The sequence below is a fragment of the Nannobrachium achirus genome (genome assembly GCF_963921795.1).
Source record: "Nannobrachium achirus genome assembly, chromosome: 22".
Taxonomy (NCBI): domain Eukaryota; kingdom Metazoa; phylum Chordata; class Actinopteri; order Myctophiformes; family Myctophidae; genus Nannobrachium; species Nannobrachium achirus.
The window spans coordinates 34,917,244-34,936,946 of record NC_137829.1 but is presented as its reverse complement, the minus strand read 5'-3'; the positions used below and the strand labels follow the sequence as shown (position 1 = coordinate 34,936,946).

Here is a 19,703-nt window from a genome sequence, read left to right as displayed (position 1 = left end):
AATCCATTGCAAGCATTTGTTTTGCACAAAAAACATTCCTTGGGCTATAAATGGCCCAAGAAAACGCCCACAAAACAGTGAAAAGTGATGACTCATCACTTATCATCCCTAAACCATCGTTTTCTGGGGCCATTTATAGCCCAAGGAATGTTTTTTGTGCAAAACAAATGCTTGCAATGGATTCAGCATCATGACAAACCCCTAGTTAGACCCCTCACATCCTACTTAAATACCCAGAAAAAATGTTTTTCTGGGTATTTTCCTCATGTATAGAAAGTCGATAGGAGCCCAACTTGATTTAGCCGCTGTGGCGACCCCGAAGGTCGCCGACTTGGGCGCCCTAGCTAAATCATTAGAGCATGCCCTGGGCTACATCTGTGCAAAATTTGGACTAATATAACGCGAAATGGCCATGTTATCTCCCTAACGCCCCCGACTAGTAGCTGTAGCTGAGTTTAGGGAGGCCGTCTGGTATCATAAAGTCATCAGGTCACCTCCTCGCCCGCCCATGTCTACGTGACGAAGTGTCCCTGAGCAAGACACTTAAAGGGATATTTCACTTTCAAAAAAACGTTGGTAATTTTATCGTCTAATCAGGCTTTTATGAACAACCTGAACAGTTTTTAATTTGCTTGATTCAATATTTAGATATTTGATGTAAATGTTACCAGGCTCTCCAGGCCCAGGGCCTCCACCCACACACACCCATTGTAACTTCAAACTTCATTTTAACCATGATAGATACATGAAAAACACCCATTATTTTTCTGGTGACTCATATTACCCTCCTAATACGTGAGCAGGCCGTGTTTTTTTGATAACTTTTTTCATTTATTTGTAATAATTATTTGGGAAAATGGAAAAAATTAAATACAAAAAATAATTAATATTAGGAGGGTAGTATGAGTCACCTGAAAAAAATAATGGGTCTTTTTGGAGTTTGAAGTTACAATGGGTGTGTGTGAAAAGCCCCGTGTTTCCCTGTTGAAAGTGAACAGCTCCTCCCAAGCACTCATCATGGGGAAAATCTCACTCTTTCGATGTGTCATTCTTTCGACAACCAGCGTCGGCAGGTTAGTTACTCACCTGTGTCATGGTTTACTGAGGTTAGGTTAGGGTTTGGGTTAGGTTTGGGCATAGAGGTTAACATTCACCCGCGTCGGCAGGTTAGCTTTTCACCAGGTTAACATTCACCAGCGTCGAAAGAATGGACCGCCGAACAGATGCTATGTCGCAATATCGACACGCTCCCCTCATCATGGCCATCTGAGCAGTCTGATCAGCTGGGTGAAGCTCAATCAGAATTGTGCCCCCATGCAAAGATCTACAAAAACAAAGGTCTACCAAACACATTCACTCTCATCGCATGGTGAAATACTGTAAACAAATATTATGATCGATATTGTGACCTAGCAATCTATTGTTGCACTAGAGAAACTGTCAAGGGCAATATAACATGAATACAACTCCCACTGTAGTTTTTTTTTTTTTAGATCTAGATTTTCCGGACCCCAAAAATCCATGGTGACATGCATGTCTGAATTTGACAGACACAAATGTGACATTTGTGACATTTTTGCAACCTTTGGACAATAATGATAAAGATGATGGACAAATATATCATGCCCAGATGGTGCCAAAATTCCACATTGCATTAAAATGGAAATATGAAATGTCATGTATGTTGGTTATCTCTCAAGCAGAGTGCAGAGGTCTTTGGGACCACTTGAACTGCTGGCCCCATGCTGTTGAAGGAGAGGTGGTGTCTCAACCCTGTCCCAAGTTCCTACACACAACAGGTTAGAGGTGGACATACTTTAATCCTACTGTAGAGCAGTGGTTCTCAACCTGTGGGTTGGCACCCCCAGGGGGGTCCCCAAATTATTTTGGGGGGTCCCTAGATGATTAACTTAATGTGCAACACTGTTTTCCTCTCTCAACAGTAAACAAACCAACTTAAAGTTTAAGTGTATAGAGGGTATCTGCACATTTCTAAAGTGACAATTGAAGGACTTTTTAATACTAATACTAATAATAATAAATGAGCTATTAGGATGTACTTTAAACTGTGGAGAAAAATGAGTTAATCTCTGCCTAAAAGAGGTGGTGCCATAGTTTTGTACTTTTTCTGTTTTTCATGTGTCTAGGAGGTTGAAAGTACATCATTGGGGGGGGGGGAATCATGGCACCACCTCTTGAAGTATTTTGTTTTGTGCCATTTTGGACAGTACATTATAAGCAGCATTTAAGCGAGTTACATTTGTTGAAATGGATTCTAAACACTACACATAACACTTGACATTTCAAATAGATGTAAAATACAGTAGTAACAGCTGCTTGCACTTATACCGCTATGCTCAACAGCACAGGGTGCGGGGCACCGTTTTCTGTGCGAAAAGTAAAAAAGAAACCGACTGATATCCGTTTGAATATCCCTCCATTTGAATGTTCATATTATTTAAGCTATGAGGGAAACAAACCTAAAAGGCTTAATGTCAGAGTCCCTTCTTTTTTTTTTTTTTTTTTTTGATTTGTTTTTGGGCTTTTTGCCTTTATTGGATAGGACAGTAGACTGACAGGAAATGGGGGAGAGACAGGGAGTGACACGCGGCAAAGGTCGCCCGGATCGGGAATCGAACTGGCGACGCCGACAGGCATTGATGCCGAAATGGCAATGCCTATATGGTATGCGCCTGGTCCACTAGGCCACCAGGCGCCCCAGAGTCCCTCCTTTTTGTCTTAGTCCTTAGTGTCATAAAAGCAATCATCCCTGAAGGTCCTCTCACTTCAGAATGTTGTCTTTGCGATTCCTCACGGGATCACATGGCGTAGGTCTATGGATGTTTGTACTATAAGTTTAAGTGTTACAGATATGCCTGTATAAATGAAATATAGCCCCAGCCACTGAAGAATTTCTCCTGTCTCGCTCTCCAGGGAGAGTGTTTAAAAACTGCACAGAATATGGCTGGACTGAACCATACCCTCCCCACGAGATAGCCTGTGAGTTTGGCTTCAATGAGAGTCTCTCTGAGGTAAGTTACTATGGTTTCACTTGTACTTACACTACTATGACACCTGTGCCCATGTTTATTTAGCTTTCAGCATGATCACAGGTTTAAAAAGACAGGTGGAATTAAATTAATTATTTCACTGATTACAGTATAGAACTTCAATCTCCATATATTTTTTTAAAATAATAGCAACATTATTTCCACTATTTTTGAAGGTTTGAAGGAGTGCTAGAAATCGTTAATTTTTGTTATTGATTGACATGCATAAACACAATATACTGTATTAGTTCATACATTATTTGTCAAAAGGATAAAAAAAAAATCAAACCTCGGTTCGAAGTGAAGCGGTGAATCTTAGTATAGAATTGTCTGGAGAGCCGGTATCACAGCCGGTATAATAGGTTTTTAAAAAATATATAAAAAGTCCTGCTTGCTGCCTGGTCTCTTAGTTGTTTGTCAACTGCATCCCTCTATAATTATTTCAGTTTCTGTTATCTTTGTGGCCTACTAAGTTTTTCAACTTCTGCTAGATTTTCAATGTATTTACTCTTGTCTGCCTTAATGCTCCTTTTTACCATTCTGTTAGCATCTGTATATTCTTATTGTGCCTTTGCTTTTGCTCTTATGCGGCTATTTGTCATTGCTGCAATAGGTGAGACCTATTGCATGTACAAGACAGATAAAACCTGAAGGCCAAATTATCATGTGAAGCTTGACCAATCCTCAAAGTATCCATTCATCTGACCGGGAGGGACACCGCACACATATTCTGGGCGTACAGGACAGATAAAGCCTATTCATTCTGAACTGAAATGACCATATATGGACATGGGACACACATTTTGCTTTTTGAAAAAGCCTATTCATTCTGGACTGATATTTTGTACGTACGGGACAGGAAAAACCTGTTCATTCTGGCCTGGAGTGACCATATATGGACATGAGGTGACATACATTGTGTTTTTGAAAAACCCTGTTCATTCTGGACTGAGATCACCATATATGGTAATTAAACGGACATTCTGTTTTTGAAAAAGCCTGTTCATTCTGGACTAAAATGATCATATATGGGCGTGATACATACAAAGCCACTCATAGGAAGCGGTTTTCACCGCTTCAGAAACACTTATGCTCGAGAGCTTATTGTCTCCACCAGCCGAAGGCTGAGGGAGAGTATGTTTTCCCCTCCGTCCGTGTGTCCGTCCGTGCGTCCGTCCGTGCGTCCGTGCGTCCTCGCAGTTTGTGAGCGCCAAATCTCAGTCGCCGTTGGCCCGGTCGCTGCCAAAGTGAGCACACACATTCCCTGGATGCCAATCTAGAACCTCTGCCCTAAATTTTTCAAATGGGCCTTTTCTAGCGCCAACTAGTGGCCGATGTTTGCTAAACACATTTCTGTGCACTACTCTTACAGATTTTGTCCAAAAATCCTACAAATCGGTAGGCAATATCTCGACAGTCATGTGATCGACACGGATCTGTCTGATTTTGCATATTCCATCCTGATTGGCTAAGATTGGCTTCCAAAGTTTGTGGGATTGAGCCGTTTTGAACAAAATGCCTCAAATCACAAACGCAAAGTGCAATTATCATGAAATCGCGCACACACGTTCCCACTAGGCCGAGGAAGAAATGCCACTTAATTTTTTTTTTATCAGCCTCATGGTGGCGCTATAACAGCCCGATTTGTGGTTTTACCTATAACTCCACCGATCAGTTTCAAACTTTGTAAGCGCACTCCCTAGAGGCTAAGGATAAACCTTTGCCCTGCATTTTTCACATCAGCCTTTTATAGCGCCACCTTTGGGCCGACTTATGTAAAACACATTTTTGGATATTACTCCTTGAGATTTTATCCAAAAATCATGCAAATCGGTACACAGTATCTCTATAGTCATGTGATCAAGTCCGATCCGTCTGATATTTCACATTCCATCCTGATTGGCTAATATTAGCTTCCAAAGTTTGCAGGATTGCTCCGTTTTTGAACAAAATGCCTCAAATCATCAACGCAGCTTGCGATTACCGTGACATTTGCCACACATATTCCCACTAGGTCAAGGAACAAATGCTACCTTTTTAACATTGTCCTGTTATAGCGCCACCAGCAGGTAGACTTTAGCAAAACACATTTTTGGAACACAATGCTTGAAATCATGCATGCAGCGTCCGATTGCCATGAAAGATCTAAGGTGAAGAACATATGCCACCCTTTTTACATTGGCCTATTATACAGTAGCACCACCAGGACGCACGGCCTGGTGGAGACCTGTGCTCGGAAGAGCACTGCTTCTAGTTTCCACTGTGGTCTCATTCGACAGGCCTCTGGCCTTGCAGATGAGGTCATGTGGGGTTGTTGATGTTACGACTGCTATGTGATAAGTTCTCAGTGACAGGGAATCAGAGGGCAAAGCAGCCTCTGCCACAAATAATTCATAAATAGGCACAAGGGCAGACAGTGTACCTGTCTCTCCAAGTGGTGGCCCTTTGTGCACGTGTGTTTTGGAATTTCCTCGCTCCATTTGAAGACTGGCACCTGTAGATTGTTTTCAGGGCTGATGACACCTACTGTTCCTAGACTCACAGAATGTTTAACTAGTAAGACGCCTCAGGGCGACATGCGACCTCGCCCTATAAGGGAGAGGTCGCGCCAATTCGTGGCCACCTGGCCAGTGATGTACAGTATATCGGACCAGTTACCCATCTATGGAGACCCCTGGTACCCATATATGGAGATCCCTTTTATGCCCATACATGGAGATCCCTGTCTGAACCAGCCACACATATATGCCATTCCTCCATATATGGGCATTCCCATATGAAGTCCTTTTAGAGATGGCTTAATATTGATGACATCAGGGGTCTCCATATATGGGCATAAAAGGGATTATGTTAGAGTGGTTCCCATGACTTCACAACATACAATCCCTTTAATGCCCATACATGGAGATCCCTATCTGAACCAGCCACACAGATATGGGCCATGTCTTGGCAGTGATGTATATCGATGACATCAGGGATCTTCAAATATGGGCATAAAAGGGATTCTGGGGAATACCCATATGGACTTTTACATAGGTGATGTCAACTGTGATATCACCTGTGATGTCACAGTGATGTGTCAGGGGAACCACAGTGTCAGACGTGACCTTCAGAGATACACGGATACGTGGACAAGATGTGCCGGTTTTCATAGTAAACTTGCCACCTTCGGTCGCAATTAGTGTCCAACATGAAGTGCAGTCTATTTTAACATAAATATTTAGACAGATCCTTACAAGGGATGTCAACCGCGGTTAGTTAATGAAAGGTGGAACTTCCACCACTATTACACCTACAGATTACTTTGTATTTTTCTCAAAGCTACTTCTGTGAACATGTACTGTTTGCTGTACTACCACCACTACTACCACTACACTGCTATTGCTTCATTTAAAACCACTACTCCTACTACCATAACCAGTAAGACTCCCTAATTGTCACACTGCTGACATCAGTATGACATCACACCGTACACAAATGACCCTTATATAAGACCGGCATTATCTACCGACAGATTAGTAACAAGATGTCAAAATCGTTGAAGGTTGAATCTCCAGATATGGAGATAACCAACACATCACTCCATATATGGAGATAACCGACGAATCTCACTAAGTCTGACCTCACAAGCCCCATATTTGGACACGAACAACATATAACTCCATATATAAAGACATAGCTGCTTACATCAGTATGACATCACACTGCTGACATCAGTATGACATCACACCGTACACAAATGACCCTTATATAAGACCGGCATTATCTACCGACAGATTAGATGCAAGCAGGATCTCGACTCTGACACAACTCATCGGCTCATAAGCTGGTTCTCCCTCCATATATGGAGATAACCGACGAATCTCACTAAGTCTGACCTCACAAGCCCCATATTTGGACACAAACAACATATAACTCCATATATAGAGACATAGCTGCTGACATCAGTATGACATCACACTGCTGACATCAGTATGACATCACACCGTACACAAATGACCCTGACGGCACACACCAAGCAGTGTGATGTCATACTGATGCGGAGATATGAGCAGGGCAAAGGTGTGACGTGTGACGTGTGACCGACGGACGGACGGACGGCCGGTGGAGGTTTTGATACTAAACTGCGACCTGACGGTCGCAATTAATGAAACTTCTACAACTTTCCTTTTTATTCTTGTTCCTCGATTAAGACATTTATGGTGGTTTATTATTGCGACCGTAGGTCGCATTTACTACCAAAACCTCCACAGGCTGTCTGTGAGTGAGTGAGTCAGTCACACTTTTGCCCTGCTCATATCTCCACAACCGTTGCCCCCATCCATGCCAAATTTTGCACACACACTCCTTGACTGCCAAACTACAACCTCCAAGGACCCCCGGAGCCCCAGGGACCCCCAGGTCCCTGGGGGACCCCCAGATGTAAAAAATGACCAAATGTGCTCACACGTCACACGTCACACTTTTTCCCTGCTTATATCTCCGCACCCGTTGACCCGATCCATGGCAGATTTTACACACACACTCCTTGCCTGCCAAACTACAACCTCCAAGGACCCCCGGAGCCCCAGGGACCTGCTGGGGGACCCCCAGATGTAAAAAATGACCAAATGTGCAAAAATGACCAAATGACCACCCCAACGGGGCTGCTCACGGGGAATTCCCGGGGACCACCGACTCCTGGTGCTCCAGAACGGATGCAAAAGTGGTGGCGCCCCCAGTGGAGGACCCCCTGCCACTGCAGCGCACATAAAATGCCGTAACTCGGGCTAGGAGCGTCCGGGAGAGCCGGGGCCGGTACCTATTCGTCCGCCAAGGCAACGCGGAGACCCCACCCCTCATTTCTCACATGGCCCTATTCTAGCGCCACCTTCAGGCCAATTTTTAAAACACATTTTTGGACACTGCTCCTACAGTTTTTGCCCTAAAATCACGAATATCACTACACAGCATGTCTACACTCATGTCATCAACATGGATCAGGAAGATTTTGGAAAAACACATTTTGGCCCTATTTGTGGAGATAAGCCACCTACGGTCGCTTATCTCCCGATTAGGGAGTCTTACTGGTGTATATTATGTATAACCAATGATATTTCCACTTTCATAGCTTCTTGAGACTCCTCTTTTTATAGTCTGTGATTTAGTCTACACTACAGCAAGGAGTTTCTTCCTCCTTGGCCCAGCTGGTATGGCACATGTATCAGCTAAAGTGTTTAGGAGTAGGACACAGACAGTGAGCAATATGTGAAGATAAGCGGGCTGAGATCCGAGGACGTAAACATGTTGGATTTAGAGTACGTGGTTAATGATTTATTGACGAGGATGAACAGCGTGACATCCAGTGAGCAGAGAATCACTCAATCCTTCCTCCTCACTGTGTTGCTGCTCATTATCCTTTCACTGCCTCGTGTGTCTCATTGTCTCCACCAGCCCAAGGCATGGGGGAGAGTATGTTTTCGCCCCTGTCCGTCCATCCGTGCGTGCGTGCGTGCGTGCGTGCGTGCGTGCGTGCGTGCGTGCGTGCGTGCGTCCTTCCAGTTTGTTACCAGCTAATCTCCGACCGTTGGCCCGGTCGCTGTCAAAATGAGCACACAAACTCCCTGGATGCCAATTCAGAACCTCTGCCCCACATTTTTCAGATGGCCCTGTTCTAGCGCCACCATGAGGCCGATGTTTGTAAAACACATTTCTGTACACTACTCTTAAAGATTTTGTCCACAAATCCTACAATGCGGTTACAGTATCTCTACAGTCATGTGATCAACATGGATCAGTCTGATTTTCCATATTCCATCCTGATTGGCTACAATTGGCTCCCAAAGTTTGCAAGATTGCTCCGTTTCAAACAAAATGACTCAAATCATGAACACAGCGTGCAATCTTGGCGAAATTGGGTGCGCACGTTCCCACTAGGCAGAGGAAGAAATGCCACAATATAACAGGGCAATTTGTGTTTTTACCTTTAACTCCACATAAGTGGAGAACTTTGTATGCGCACTCCCTAGAGGCTATGGATAAACCTTTGCCCTGCATTTTTCACATTTGGCTTTTATAGCGCCACCAGGAGGACAACTAAAGTAAAACACATATTTTGGTATCACTCCATCAGATTTTCTCCAACAATCATGCAAATCAGTACACAGTATCTCTATATTCATGTGATCAAGTCTGATCCGTCTGATATTTCATATTCCATCCTAATTGGCTAATATTGGCTTCCAAAGTTTGCAGGATTGCTCCGTTTTTGAACAAAATGCCTCAAATCATCAACGTAGCTTGCGATTACTGTGAAATTTGCCACACATATTCCCAAGGAACAAATGCTACCCTTTTCACATTGGCCTGTTATAGCACAACCAGCAGGTAGACTTCAGCAGAACACATTTTTGGAACACAATGCCTCAAATCATGCATGCAGCGTCTGACTGCCATGAAAGGTCTAAGATTGGCGAAGAACACATGCCACCTTTTTTACATTATAAAAGCACCACCAGGACGCCTGGCCTGGTGGAGATGTGCTCGGAAGAGCACTGCTTCTAGTTTACTCTCTTTCTATTTCTTTTGTTTCATTTTGCAAATTGAAATAATTATAAAGCATCTAAATTAGCCTTCATTGCAACCGAAGGTCACAGTTTAATATGTGAAACGGAAACGGCACATGCTGACTCCGTCTATATGGACATGTAAACTTTTTTACGGTCTATGGGTTTGCCGTTCTGACAATGACATCATGCTCTGACATCACTGTGATGTCAGGGGAACCACTAACAGCATAGGTTTTCCACTCAGACATCACAGCTTCACTGTGATGTCACACTAACAGAATCACTTTTATGCCCATATATGGAGTTCCCTGATGTCTTCAATATTAAGCCCATATCTAACAGGACTTCATATGGGAATGCCCATATATGGAGGCCACTTCGGCCACATACCACACAAACAGAATCCATGTATGGCCAAGACAGATGGCCAAGACAGCCCATTTATCTATGTGGCTGGTTCTACAGACAGGGATCTCCATATTTGGGCATAAAAGGGTATGATGTCAGATGTCATAGACATCCTAGGTCTAGGACTTTCACATAACGAATAACTGAGTAAGCATGTTTGGGCTCTCACAGCATATCTCCATATACAGTACATGGATCTCCATATATGGGTGCCAGGGGTCTCCATATATGGGTAACAATATACATTATTGGCCAGATGGCCAAGACATGGCGCGACCTCGCCCTTTAGGACGAGGTTGCTTGTCGCCCTGAGGCGTCTTACTAGTTATTATACCATGGAATGAGACAGGACTGTATTAAAGTGCTTTAATAGACAAATTCAATAAAGTGAGTGATCCAAATTTGAAGTGAGTGATCCAAATTTGAAGTGAACAATTAGAAATTGATATTTACTGACAGTACAAAGGCAGGGCCTTTAGTCAATGAGGGATCAGCGTTCTTGGTGACGTCAGCATCAACCAATAAGTATGTATGTGGCCATAGCCACCCACATACATACAGACAGCCCTCATCACCTTACATGCACTCTGTCGCTTTCTTCGGAAAGTGACACGAATTACTAGACATACGGTACTATGCGTGCACAAGGCACCTCAACAGAGTGCAGTCTAGTTTCAAGTTGGGGCTCAGAGGTAAGATTATTTTTTTTAAAGAGAGAAATACATACATCAAATCCAAAGTCTTTGTGAATGCTTCAGCATCCCTATGCTGAAACGCTTCATCGCCCGCACCACTCTCAACGTGCGGCGCTGCTCTGCTACTGGGCCGATTATGACTCCACTTCACCATCACCTGGTGGGACTTCTTTTAGAGCCAGGGGCGTCACAAGGGGTGGAGAAGTGGGACTGAGTTACTAGGGCCCAAGGTGGAGGGACCCTAATTATTTTATACTTTAGCTATTAAAAAATAGCAGATCTGCTATTTTTGAAAAGTCGTGAAAATGTGTGCAAATCTTTGAATACATGTATTTTTTTAAGTGAACATTTGTAACTCAAGTTTTGCTTCTGGGGGGTCCCTGGAACTAAATATTTTGAGATGGGGGGGTTTGTGGCCAAATACATATAATTTTGGGGGTCCTTCACATGAAAATTGTTTGAGCACCACTGACATAGAAACATAGGTTTTTCAAAAAACCTTCAAAAATAGCAGATACACAAGCTCGCAGCGCGGCACTCGGTGCCGCGCTGTGAGCTTGTATATCTGCTATTTTTCAATAGTTAAAGCACAACATAACGCAGTGAATCCTTGTACCCAGGGCCCAGAATTTGGTGCGACGTCCCTGTTTAGAGCTACAGTGTTGTAGTAAACTGATGGAGCCGCGTACAGTATGTAGACCTCAGCGGTGCAGTCCAGTGCCGTCCGGGGCCCGCCTATAATTCTCACCCTTCTCGTTTTGGGCTGGAGAGAAGTGGAATGAAAGAGTAAATCATACCCTGTAGTGGTCTGGTCGTTGTCAGCCTCTCCTCCCAGCCTCTGCTGAGTGCAGTCTTCCTGCAGCGAGGACAGAGGTGCTTAAGCAGTGTGATTTAACACATAGTTTATCCATCTTTCATCCACTTTTCTTGCTCTTTTTCTTTGTCTTTGTTGCGGCCTCCAAACAATTTAAAGATAACAGTGGTGGGAAAAGTCCTTTTCTTTTACTTAAGTAAAACGTATCAATAGTGCATTGTAGAAATACTCTGTTACAAGTAGAAGTCCAGAATTCAACATTTATTTGAGTAAAAGTACAAAAGTATTGACATCAAAATGTACTTAAAGTATTAAAAGTAAAAGTACAAAATGTTTGAAAATAGCAGATCTACAAGCTACCAAAAATGATGTTTTAGCAAATTCAACATAAAAAATCACACCCGTGTGAACTGAGCGGTGGTTCCCCACCCCCCCCCCCCCCCCATTCCCCCCTGTGTGTGTGTGTGTGTGTGTGTGTGTGTGTGTGTGTGTGTGTGTGTGTGCGTGTGTGTGTGTGTGCCTGGTCTGGCCTGGCCTGAACAACAGCGCCCCTCCCTTAACATGTGTGGTCAGAAAAGGTTACTGCAGGCTACAGACAGACAGACAGACACGCAGACAGACAGACAGACAGACAGACAGACCCACACACACGGCCACGTATAGGAGCGTTGTGACCACCGCTCAAAAAGGCGGAACCAGGGCGGGACAAGGCAGAAAGAGCCTGCTGTTTGGTCAGTCAGGGACCAATCAGAAGGCTGACAAAGGGTGAATTGGTGTTTATCTATCTGTCTGTCTGTCTGTCTGTCTGTCTGTCTGTCTGTCTGTCTGTCTGTCTGTCTGTCTATCTATCGTACATTTATATAGCGCCTTTATCCAAGGTGCTTTACAGAGATTGTGCATTACATTCACACACGCATTAGATGGCGGAGGAAACCATGCAAGGCACCAACCTGCACATCGGGAGCAATTAGGGGTTCAGAGTCCTGCTCAAGGACACTTCGACACTAACTCTGAGGGAGCCCGGGATCGAACTGGGAACCTTCTGGTTGCCAAGCGGACACTCTACCCCTGTCTGTCTATCTGTCTGTCACAGTGTCGAAGTCTATACAGTAGCTACAATATACACTGTATATCTGTGCCTGTCTATATGTCTCTCACCCTCACACATCTGGACCTATAGCCACACACACGCACACACACACACACACACATGCACGCTCACATAGGAATGCATTCTCTCATAATCCCCTCCTAGTCTTTGTCTCCATGTCTCTATATAAATCAAACGTACAGGCTCACGTACACATTCACATGCTTGTGCGAATGCTCTCGCTATGTTTCTCTCAGAACATACTGTACACAGAATAGCAATGCATACTTCACTTGCATATACATACTACATCTGTCTCCCTTTCTGTCACTTTTACTTTCAAAAGAACACATGTACACTTATATAAGCATGCGACATATACAAATATGCACACAGACACAAACAGACAGACAGACAGACAGACAGACAGACAGACAGACAGACAGACAGACAGACACACACACCCTGCAGAATCCATCTCTGTATTTCTTCTCGTCGCCCTTGTCTTCTGCCTGTCTCCAATCATGAAACTGCAGAAACATACAGTATGTTCCCATGCATGCCTGCAATGGTTTCCCAGGCTTGGGTTTGACTCCAGGCAGGGTGGCTGAAAGGAGTAGAGTAGCTCAGTCTAGAATAGATCTTCTTTGGCCAGGGGGCGATCTTTTGACTGTGATGTAGATCTTTGGTTTCCCATGACAGAGAGATAAGGGTTCGAACCTCTTACCTCTTATATACCTTTCTGTCATTCTCTTTCTTCACTCTTTTGGCTTCTGCCTTCCTCAAACCCACAGATATAGTAGGTTTTGAGTAAAAGTATTGGTACGAAAATGTAATTAAAGTACCAAAAGTAGTACTCATTTAGTACTCATTTTGCAGAATGTCCCATTTCACAAGTTTTCAAGTGTATAAAATGTATTAAAATCTTTTGGAAATAGCAGATGACAATGCATCGCATCACGACACATTGTGAGCTTGTAGATCAGCTATTTTCAAATACACAAAATGTATACAGTGCTTAAGTGGGTAATGTATGTTTTCTAATAGAAATCAAAAGAAACTAGTAACTAAAGTTCTCAAATATTTGTAGTGGAGTAAAAGCTTAATATTTGCCTCTGAGAGATTGGCCGTAGAAGTAAAAGTATTGGAAATTGGAAATACTCAAGTAAAGTACAAATACCTCAACATTTTACTTAACTTCAGTACTTAAGTAAATGTACTTCGGTATCCTGTATGTTCATCTCACATAGTCATGGCTCTGTGATCACTCCAGTGATGCTGTATCCGTGTCCACTCCACAGGCCCCCAGATCCCGCAAGTACTTCCTGTATGTGCAGATCATGTATTCTGTGGGCTACGCAGCGTCCCTGGCATCCCTCACCATCGCCGTTACAATCCTCTTTTTATTCAGGTTCGTATTTAAAACGTGACTCGTTCACTCAAGTATAACGATGGTTTGTGATCATGGATGAGCATATAGCATGTTCACTCTCATTTGACTGCAGTCAAATGCAGCCTAAATCCGATTTATTTCTCAAACCTGATCTTTTGGCCCGACTTTTCACACTGCATTTGCAAGTGATCAGATCAGATATGTGTGTTCAGACCGGTACTTCTTTCTATAGTTTTAGCGTTTTTGATTACCTTGATTTCAGTGGGTGGGTGCATGCGTGCAAGTGGCTAAATATGTATTTTTAGACACAATAAAGCCGGCGATTTCTTTACAGTAACACTACTAGCCCCCATAAGTCACATCTGCCCATGAAAGATTGTGGTGCATCTTGGGAATGGGCTTATTGTGTCTAAAAATACATATTTAGCCACCTGCACGCATGACCCCAACCACTGAAATCAAAGTCATTAAAATTGCTAAAACGATAGAAAGCAGTAGACTAAATGAAAACATTTTAGAACTCATCTTTTCTTTTCTCATATTACAATCTAAAATATGAACCCTTGTTGTAAAAAAAAAACAAAGTTGTACTTTAAAAAGGCCATGTCTCACCTAGGCACAGGATCTGACACAAATAGTCTCTGTTAGCTAAAAGATTTAAGCACAAACTAAGTTCAGATCCGGGGTAGAAGAGGAAAGTTACATCGTTTAAATGAAGACTGAGGATCTTACTGTGAATTTACTGCTCAATTAGAAGCACTAACTTGCTATTTGGTGTGGTCGTTTCCTCAGGCGGCTCCACTGCACACGCAACTTTGTCCATATCCAGCTGTTCCTCTCCTTCATCCTCAGAGCAGTGTTCATCTTCATCAGAGACTCTGTCCTCTTCTCGTCTGAGGACCACTTCCACTGTGGCGTCTACCCGGTGTCTGCCTCGGCCCACACACTGTTGTTGTTTTTAGGATGACGTATTATGTATTTCTGATTTGCAACAACACTATTACATGACCACACACATTGGGTGACTGACTGCACCATCAGGACATCTCATGAGTCATGGCCTTTCACCATGCATTGATTCAAGTGCAGCTTTTAGAAAGAGATTGAGATTGGCCCCTCTAAAAACTGCTCCTCTGGTGCAAAAGGTCTCTTTTGGCGTTTCTTTGATTTTATATTAACATGGTGATTACTCTCACTTCCTGAGCTAAAGGTAATTTGGATCAAAATGTGATAACAGACATCAAAAACAAAGTGTGAAACTCCTTTTATGCATCTTTTGTCGTAGACAAAATTCTATAAAATGAAAAGTCCTATGAATGGAATTCTTTAAAAATGTTAACTTTTCTACTGTGGCACACACAGCACAGCATGTGTTTAAAGTGTACATAATGTTCAGTCAACCCAGCCCAACGGTTTTGTTGTGTAAATAACGTTCTGTCAAACCCTGGCTCGGAGCAGCTCAAACTGACCACTGATCTGTTTTAATAATATGCAACTAAATGAAGTACAGATTCCACCAACATGGGGCTCTAGTTCTACTGCAGCCTCTTGCCTCTCTAGCCTCTTGCTAGCTGCTGTAAGCTGCTATGGATATGATATGACTATGATGATCATATGGCATACAAAGGTGCTTATAATGTTGCCTTGCCTCTTTGTCCTCTGCCGCCCCCCTCAGGTGAGCTGTAAAGTTGCAACCACGCTGTGCAACTACAGCATCATGGCCAACTACAGCTGGCTGCTGGCCGAGGGCCACTACCTGTACAGCCTGGTCAGTGTCTCTCTCTTCTCCAGGAGGAGACACTTGTGGTGGTGGTACATCATATTTGGCTGGGGTATGACCGTCTGACGGACCAGACCTCAGTGTGTTTGTTTTTCATCAAGCGTTCTCTGGAAGTCGCGACAGCACAACTGACTGGTTCTCTTATTTTTCTTCCTTGTTATTATTTTTTCCTGCTGTTTTTGTCTGTGTTTCTGTCAGTCTCTCTGTCTGTCTCTCCTCATCATGCAGACATGCAACCCTCTGTCTATTGTTGTCTAAACTGGCAAAATGTTGTAGATGGAAATTAACATCTTCAGCACTAGTGAGCAAAACCCCTCATACATATACGACACCCCCCAGTAACCAGTTGTATTCTGTATTGTTCACTTTACTGACATTATTTATCTACTGTATAATATACAGTATATAAATAATGTCAGTAATTATATGTAAGTGTGTATATGTCTGAGTTCTCTCTCGCTGGTGATCTTGCAATTTGTAATACACCTGTAAGTCCCTGAGTAACATATACTGCATATAGAGAGAGCAGGAACAGTTTAAACTTTAAACAATCCAACCGTTAATTATAATGTCACCAATAATCAAATGTCACCATGTGTCTTCTCTTCCCCAGGGTGTCCAATGGTCATTATAATAGCGTGGACCATGGCCAGGTACCATCATGAAGATGAGGGGTAGGTACATGTACATTCGCCTGTATTACGTCAAATGAGTTGTCTGATTCTGTTGGTGAAACTGCTTATTTATAGTAGCATGCATGTGTTTTGTAAATGGGTGTATGTATTCATGGGTGTAGCACCAAATTCTGGGCCCGGGGTACAAGGATTCACTGCGGGGCCCCCCATGAATGTTCTTCATAGGGGAGGGGTTTTAACCCATTTAGACTGGGAATGGATTATTATGCATTATTTTCTGCTTTAACTATTGAAAAATATCAGATCTACAAGCTCATAGCGCGGCACCGAGTGCCGCGCTGCAAACTTGCAAACTTTTAGAAAATGTGTGCAAGTCTTTGAAGATTTCAAATCCTTTTTGAAAAAAAATAGGCCTATGTTCCTATGTCAGTGGTACTCAAACCTTTTCATGTGAAGGACCCCCAAAATTATATGTATTTGGCCACGGACCCCCATCTCAAAATATTTCGTTCCATGGACCCCCCAGAAGCAAAAAAAAAATACAAATATTCAAAAATATCAGATCTACAAGCTTGCAGTGCGGCACTGAGTGCCGCAATGTGAGCTTGTAGATCTGCTATTTTCCAATAGCTAAAGTATAAAGTAGGGCCCTCCAACTTGGGCCCTAGTAACTCAATCCCCCCTCCCCCCCCCCCCGACGCCCCTGTGTATTTGTATTTATGTACATGTATTCTAGATGCTGGGAAACGAGGAGTCATGAGTGGATCTGGTGGATCCTGAGAGTTCCTGTGCTGCTCTTCATCATAGTTAGTAGGCTACAACCTTCGCTGTTTTACAAATATTATTTCTATTAGACACTACTTTGTTTTTATAAGGTAGAAATGTAAAGTTGATGAATTGGGAGGATGTGTACCGGTATATCGGTCTGTTCACCTTACAATTACAGCAGATAAATCTAGCTCGAAAAAGAGATCATTGATCTCAAGCGACTTCCTGGTAAAATAAAGGCAAAATCAAGCAATACTCAACAACAACGATGGTTGCTATGATACTGGGGTATTGAGTTTACTGTACTTTAGTTGAAAAGTTCAAAGACATTACAGTAATATGCACACAGGATTTTTCTTACTTAGATATAAAATAATATCTAAAAGATTAATTCATATTTTTGTCCTGTTCTGCACCCATGTTTTACAGGTGAACCTTTTGTTCTTCCTCTGTATAATACGAATACTTCTAGCCAAGCTGAGAACACAAGACATGCCTGGGAATGAGTTCAACCACTACAGGTCAGCGATCGGTCAACCTGTTTTGGACAAAGAGCCAGAGTGCATGCTAGAGCAAATAGGTATAATGTGTGACAGCACAAGTAGCTAATGTGTTACATTCAAAATTTAACATTTTAAGACTCCCTAATCGGGAGATAAGCGACCATCAGGTCACATGTATACACAAATAGATCCAAAAATGTGTTTTGCAAAAATCGGCCTGATGGTGGCGCTAAATGGGACAGATCCATTTTGATGACATGACTGTAGACATACTGTGTACCGCTTTGCATGATTTTAGGGCAAAATCTGTAGGATTGTGTTTCGCAAGAATCGGCCTCATGGTGGTGCTAGAAGAGGGCCAAGTGAGAAATGAGGGGTGGCAGAGATATGAGTAGGGCAAAAGTGTGACGTGACGTGACTGACTGATAGACAGACAGACTGAGAGCCAGTGGAGGTTTTGATAGTAACTGCGACCTGATGGTCGCAATAATTAAGACTTCTAACTTATTAACCAACCATTAAACCCCACATGGTTGATCGGAGTCCCTCATGGCTCTATACTAGTGTATTCTCTGTTTTCTGTTATTGTGGGGAAGCTCACAATGCATTGCAACTTGTAGTACTGTTTTCCCTGTCTGGTCCTCTACCGCAGGAAGCTGGCCAAGTCATCGTTCCTCCTGGTAGCGCTCTTGGGTTTGCACTATGTCCTCTTTGCCTTCCTGCCCCATAAAGGCAACGAGCCATCCTACGAAATATGGAACTTTATTGAGCTGGCTTTCGCCTCGACACAGGTACCGTAAAAACCTTTATAGCTCATTACCATTCTTCTATGGCTGGTTGGATTATATAGTGCGGCACCACAGCTGTTAAAGACACAATGTCGTCACTGGGAAATCGGGTACTCTGTCCCCATCTGCAGGGAAAATGAATGGATACAACTTTCACCTCCTTGACAACTACACAGTAAAATGCTTAATGTGTCCATTTGTAACTCTTGAGTGTAGAAATGGAGCCAAATGGACCAATAAGGGTCCATTGTCTATATTTGTTAAATTTAACCATGTTTAATTTGAGAATAGTACTGTGCAGTGGAAAGTGGAAGTGCTAAAGACTGTACTGTAGTTGTAGTATGTTCGTATTCCGGGTTTCTGACTGATGCAATATTCTCTGGAGAAAATACAGCGGGCAACACCGCATACTGTGTACAATGAAATGAACAGGACATGCTTCATATTGATCCTGTCTTTTCTATTTCAGGGGTTTGTTGTGGCCTTTTTATACTGCTTCCTGAATGGCGAGGTAAGGCCTCTTCGTCTTGGCTCGAACCCTCCCTCGCCCTCTGTATTCAGAAGGGTGTGCGGACCCTCCCTCACAGACATTCACGTTTCCTGGCTGCAGGTGCAGTATGAGATCCAGAGGCGATGGCGGAGGTGGAGGCTGAAACGCAGGCTGCAGATGGAGCCCGGAAGACAGCGGGGCTCCATGAGCCAGAGTGGAGGGGCCCCCACCAACACCTCTCTGCTCAACAGGGGCTCAACCACGCCCCAGTCCAGTGTGGTATAATCAGGGGTGTCGCACCAAATTCTGGGCCCTGGGTACAAGGATTCACTCACATTTTGTGCTTTAACTATTGAAAAAGAGCAGATATACAAGCTCACAGTGAGCTTGTAGATCTGCTATTTTAGAAAAACCCGTGAAAATTTGTCGCGGAGTCTGAACATTTCAAATCCTTCTAAGGTTTTTTTTACCTTTTTTTTTTCTTTGTCAGTGGTGCTCAAAGTTTTTCACGTGAAGGACCCCCAAAATGATATGTATTTGGCCACGGACCCCCCATCTCAAATGTAGTTCCAGGGACCCCCCCCCAGAAGCAAAATTTGAGTTAGAAATGTTCGCTTAAAAAGTACATATATTCAAAGATTTGCACACATTTTCACGACTTTTCAAAAATAGCAGATCTACAAGCTCGCAGCGCAGCACTCGCCGCGCTGTGAGCTTGTATATCTGCTATTTTTCAATAGC

General features: G+C 43.2%; 1 protein-coding gene across 1 annotated transcript; it reads left to right on the top strand.

The window, feature by feature from the left end:
* Positions 1–1,672: 1,672 nt before the first annotated feature.
* Positions 1,673–19,247, top strand: sctr (secretin receptor; the record flags this gene model as incomplete). Its single annotated transcript, XM_080752864.1, has 11 exons — positions 1,673–1,799; positions 2,935–3,032; positions 13,907–14,016; positions 14,791–14,923; positions 15,674–15,830; positions 16,392–16,452; positions 17,150–17,219; positions 17,611–17,702; positions 18,337–18,475; positions 18,942–18,983; positions 19,083–19,247. The coding sequence occupies 11 exons, from the start codon at positions 1,673–1,675 to the stop codon at positions 19,245–19,247; spliced, it is 1,194 nt and encodes a 397-aa protein (XP_080608990.1).
* Between the last annotated feature and the right edge of the window lie 456 nt (positions 19,248–19,703).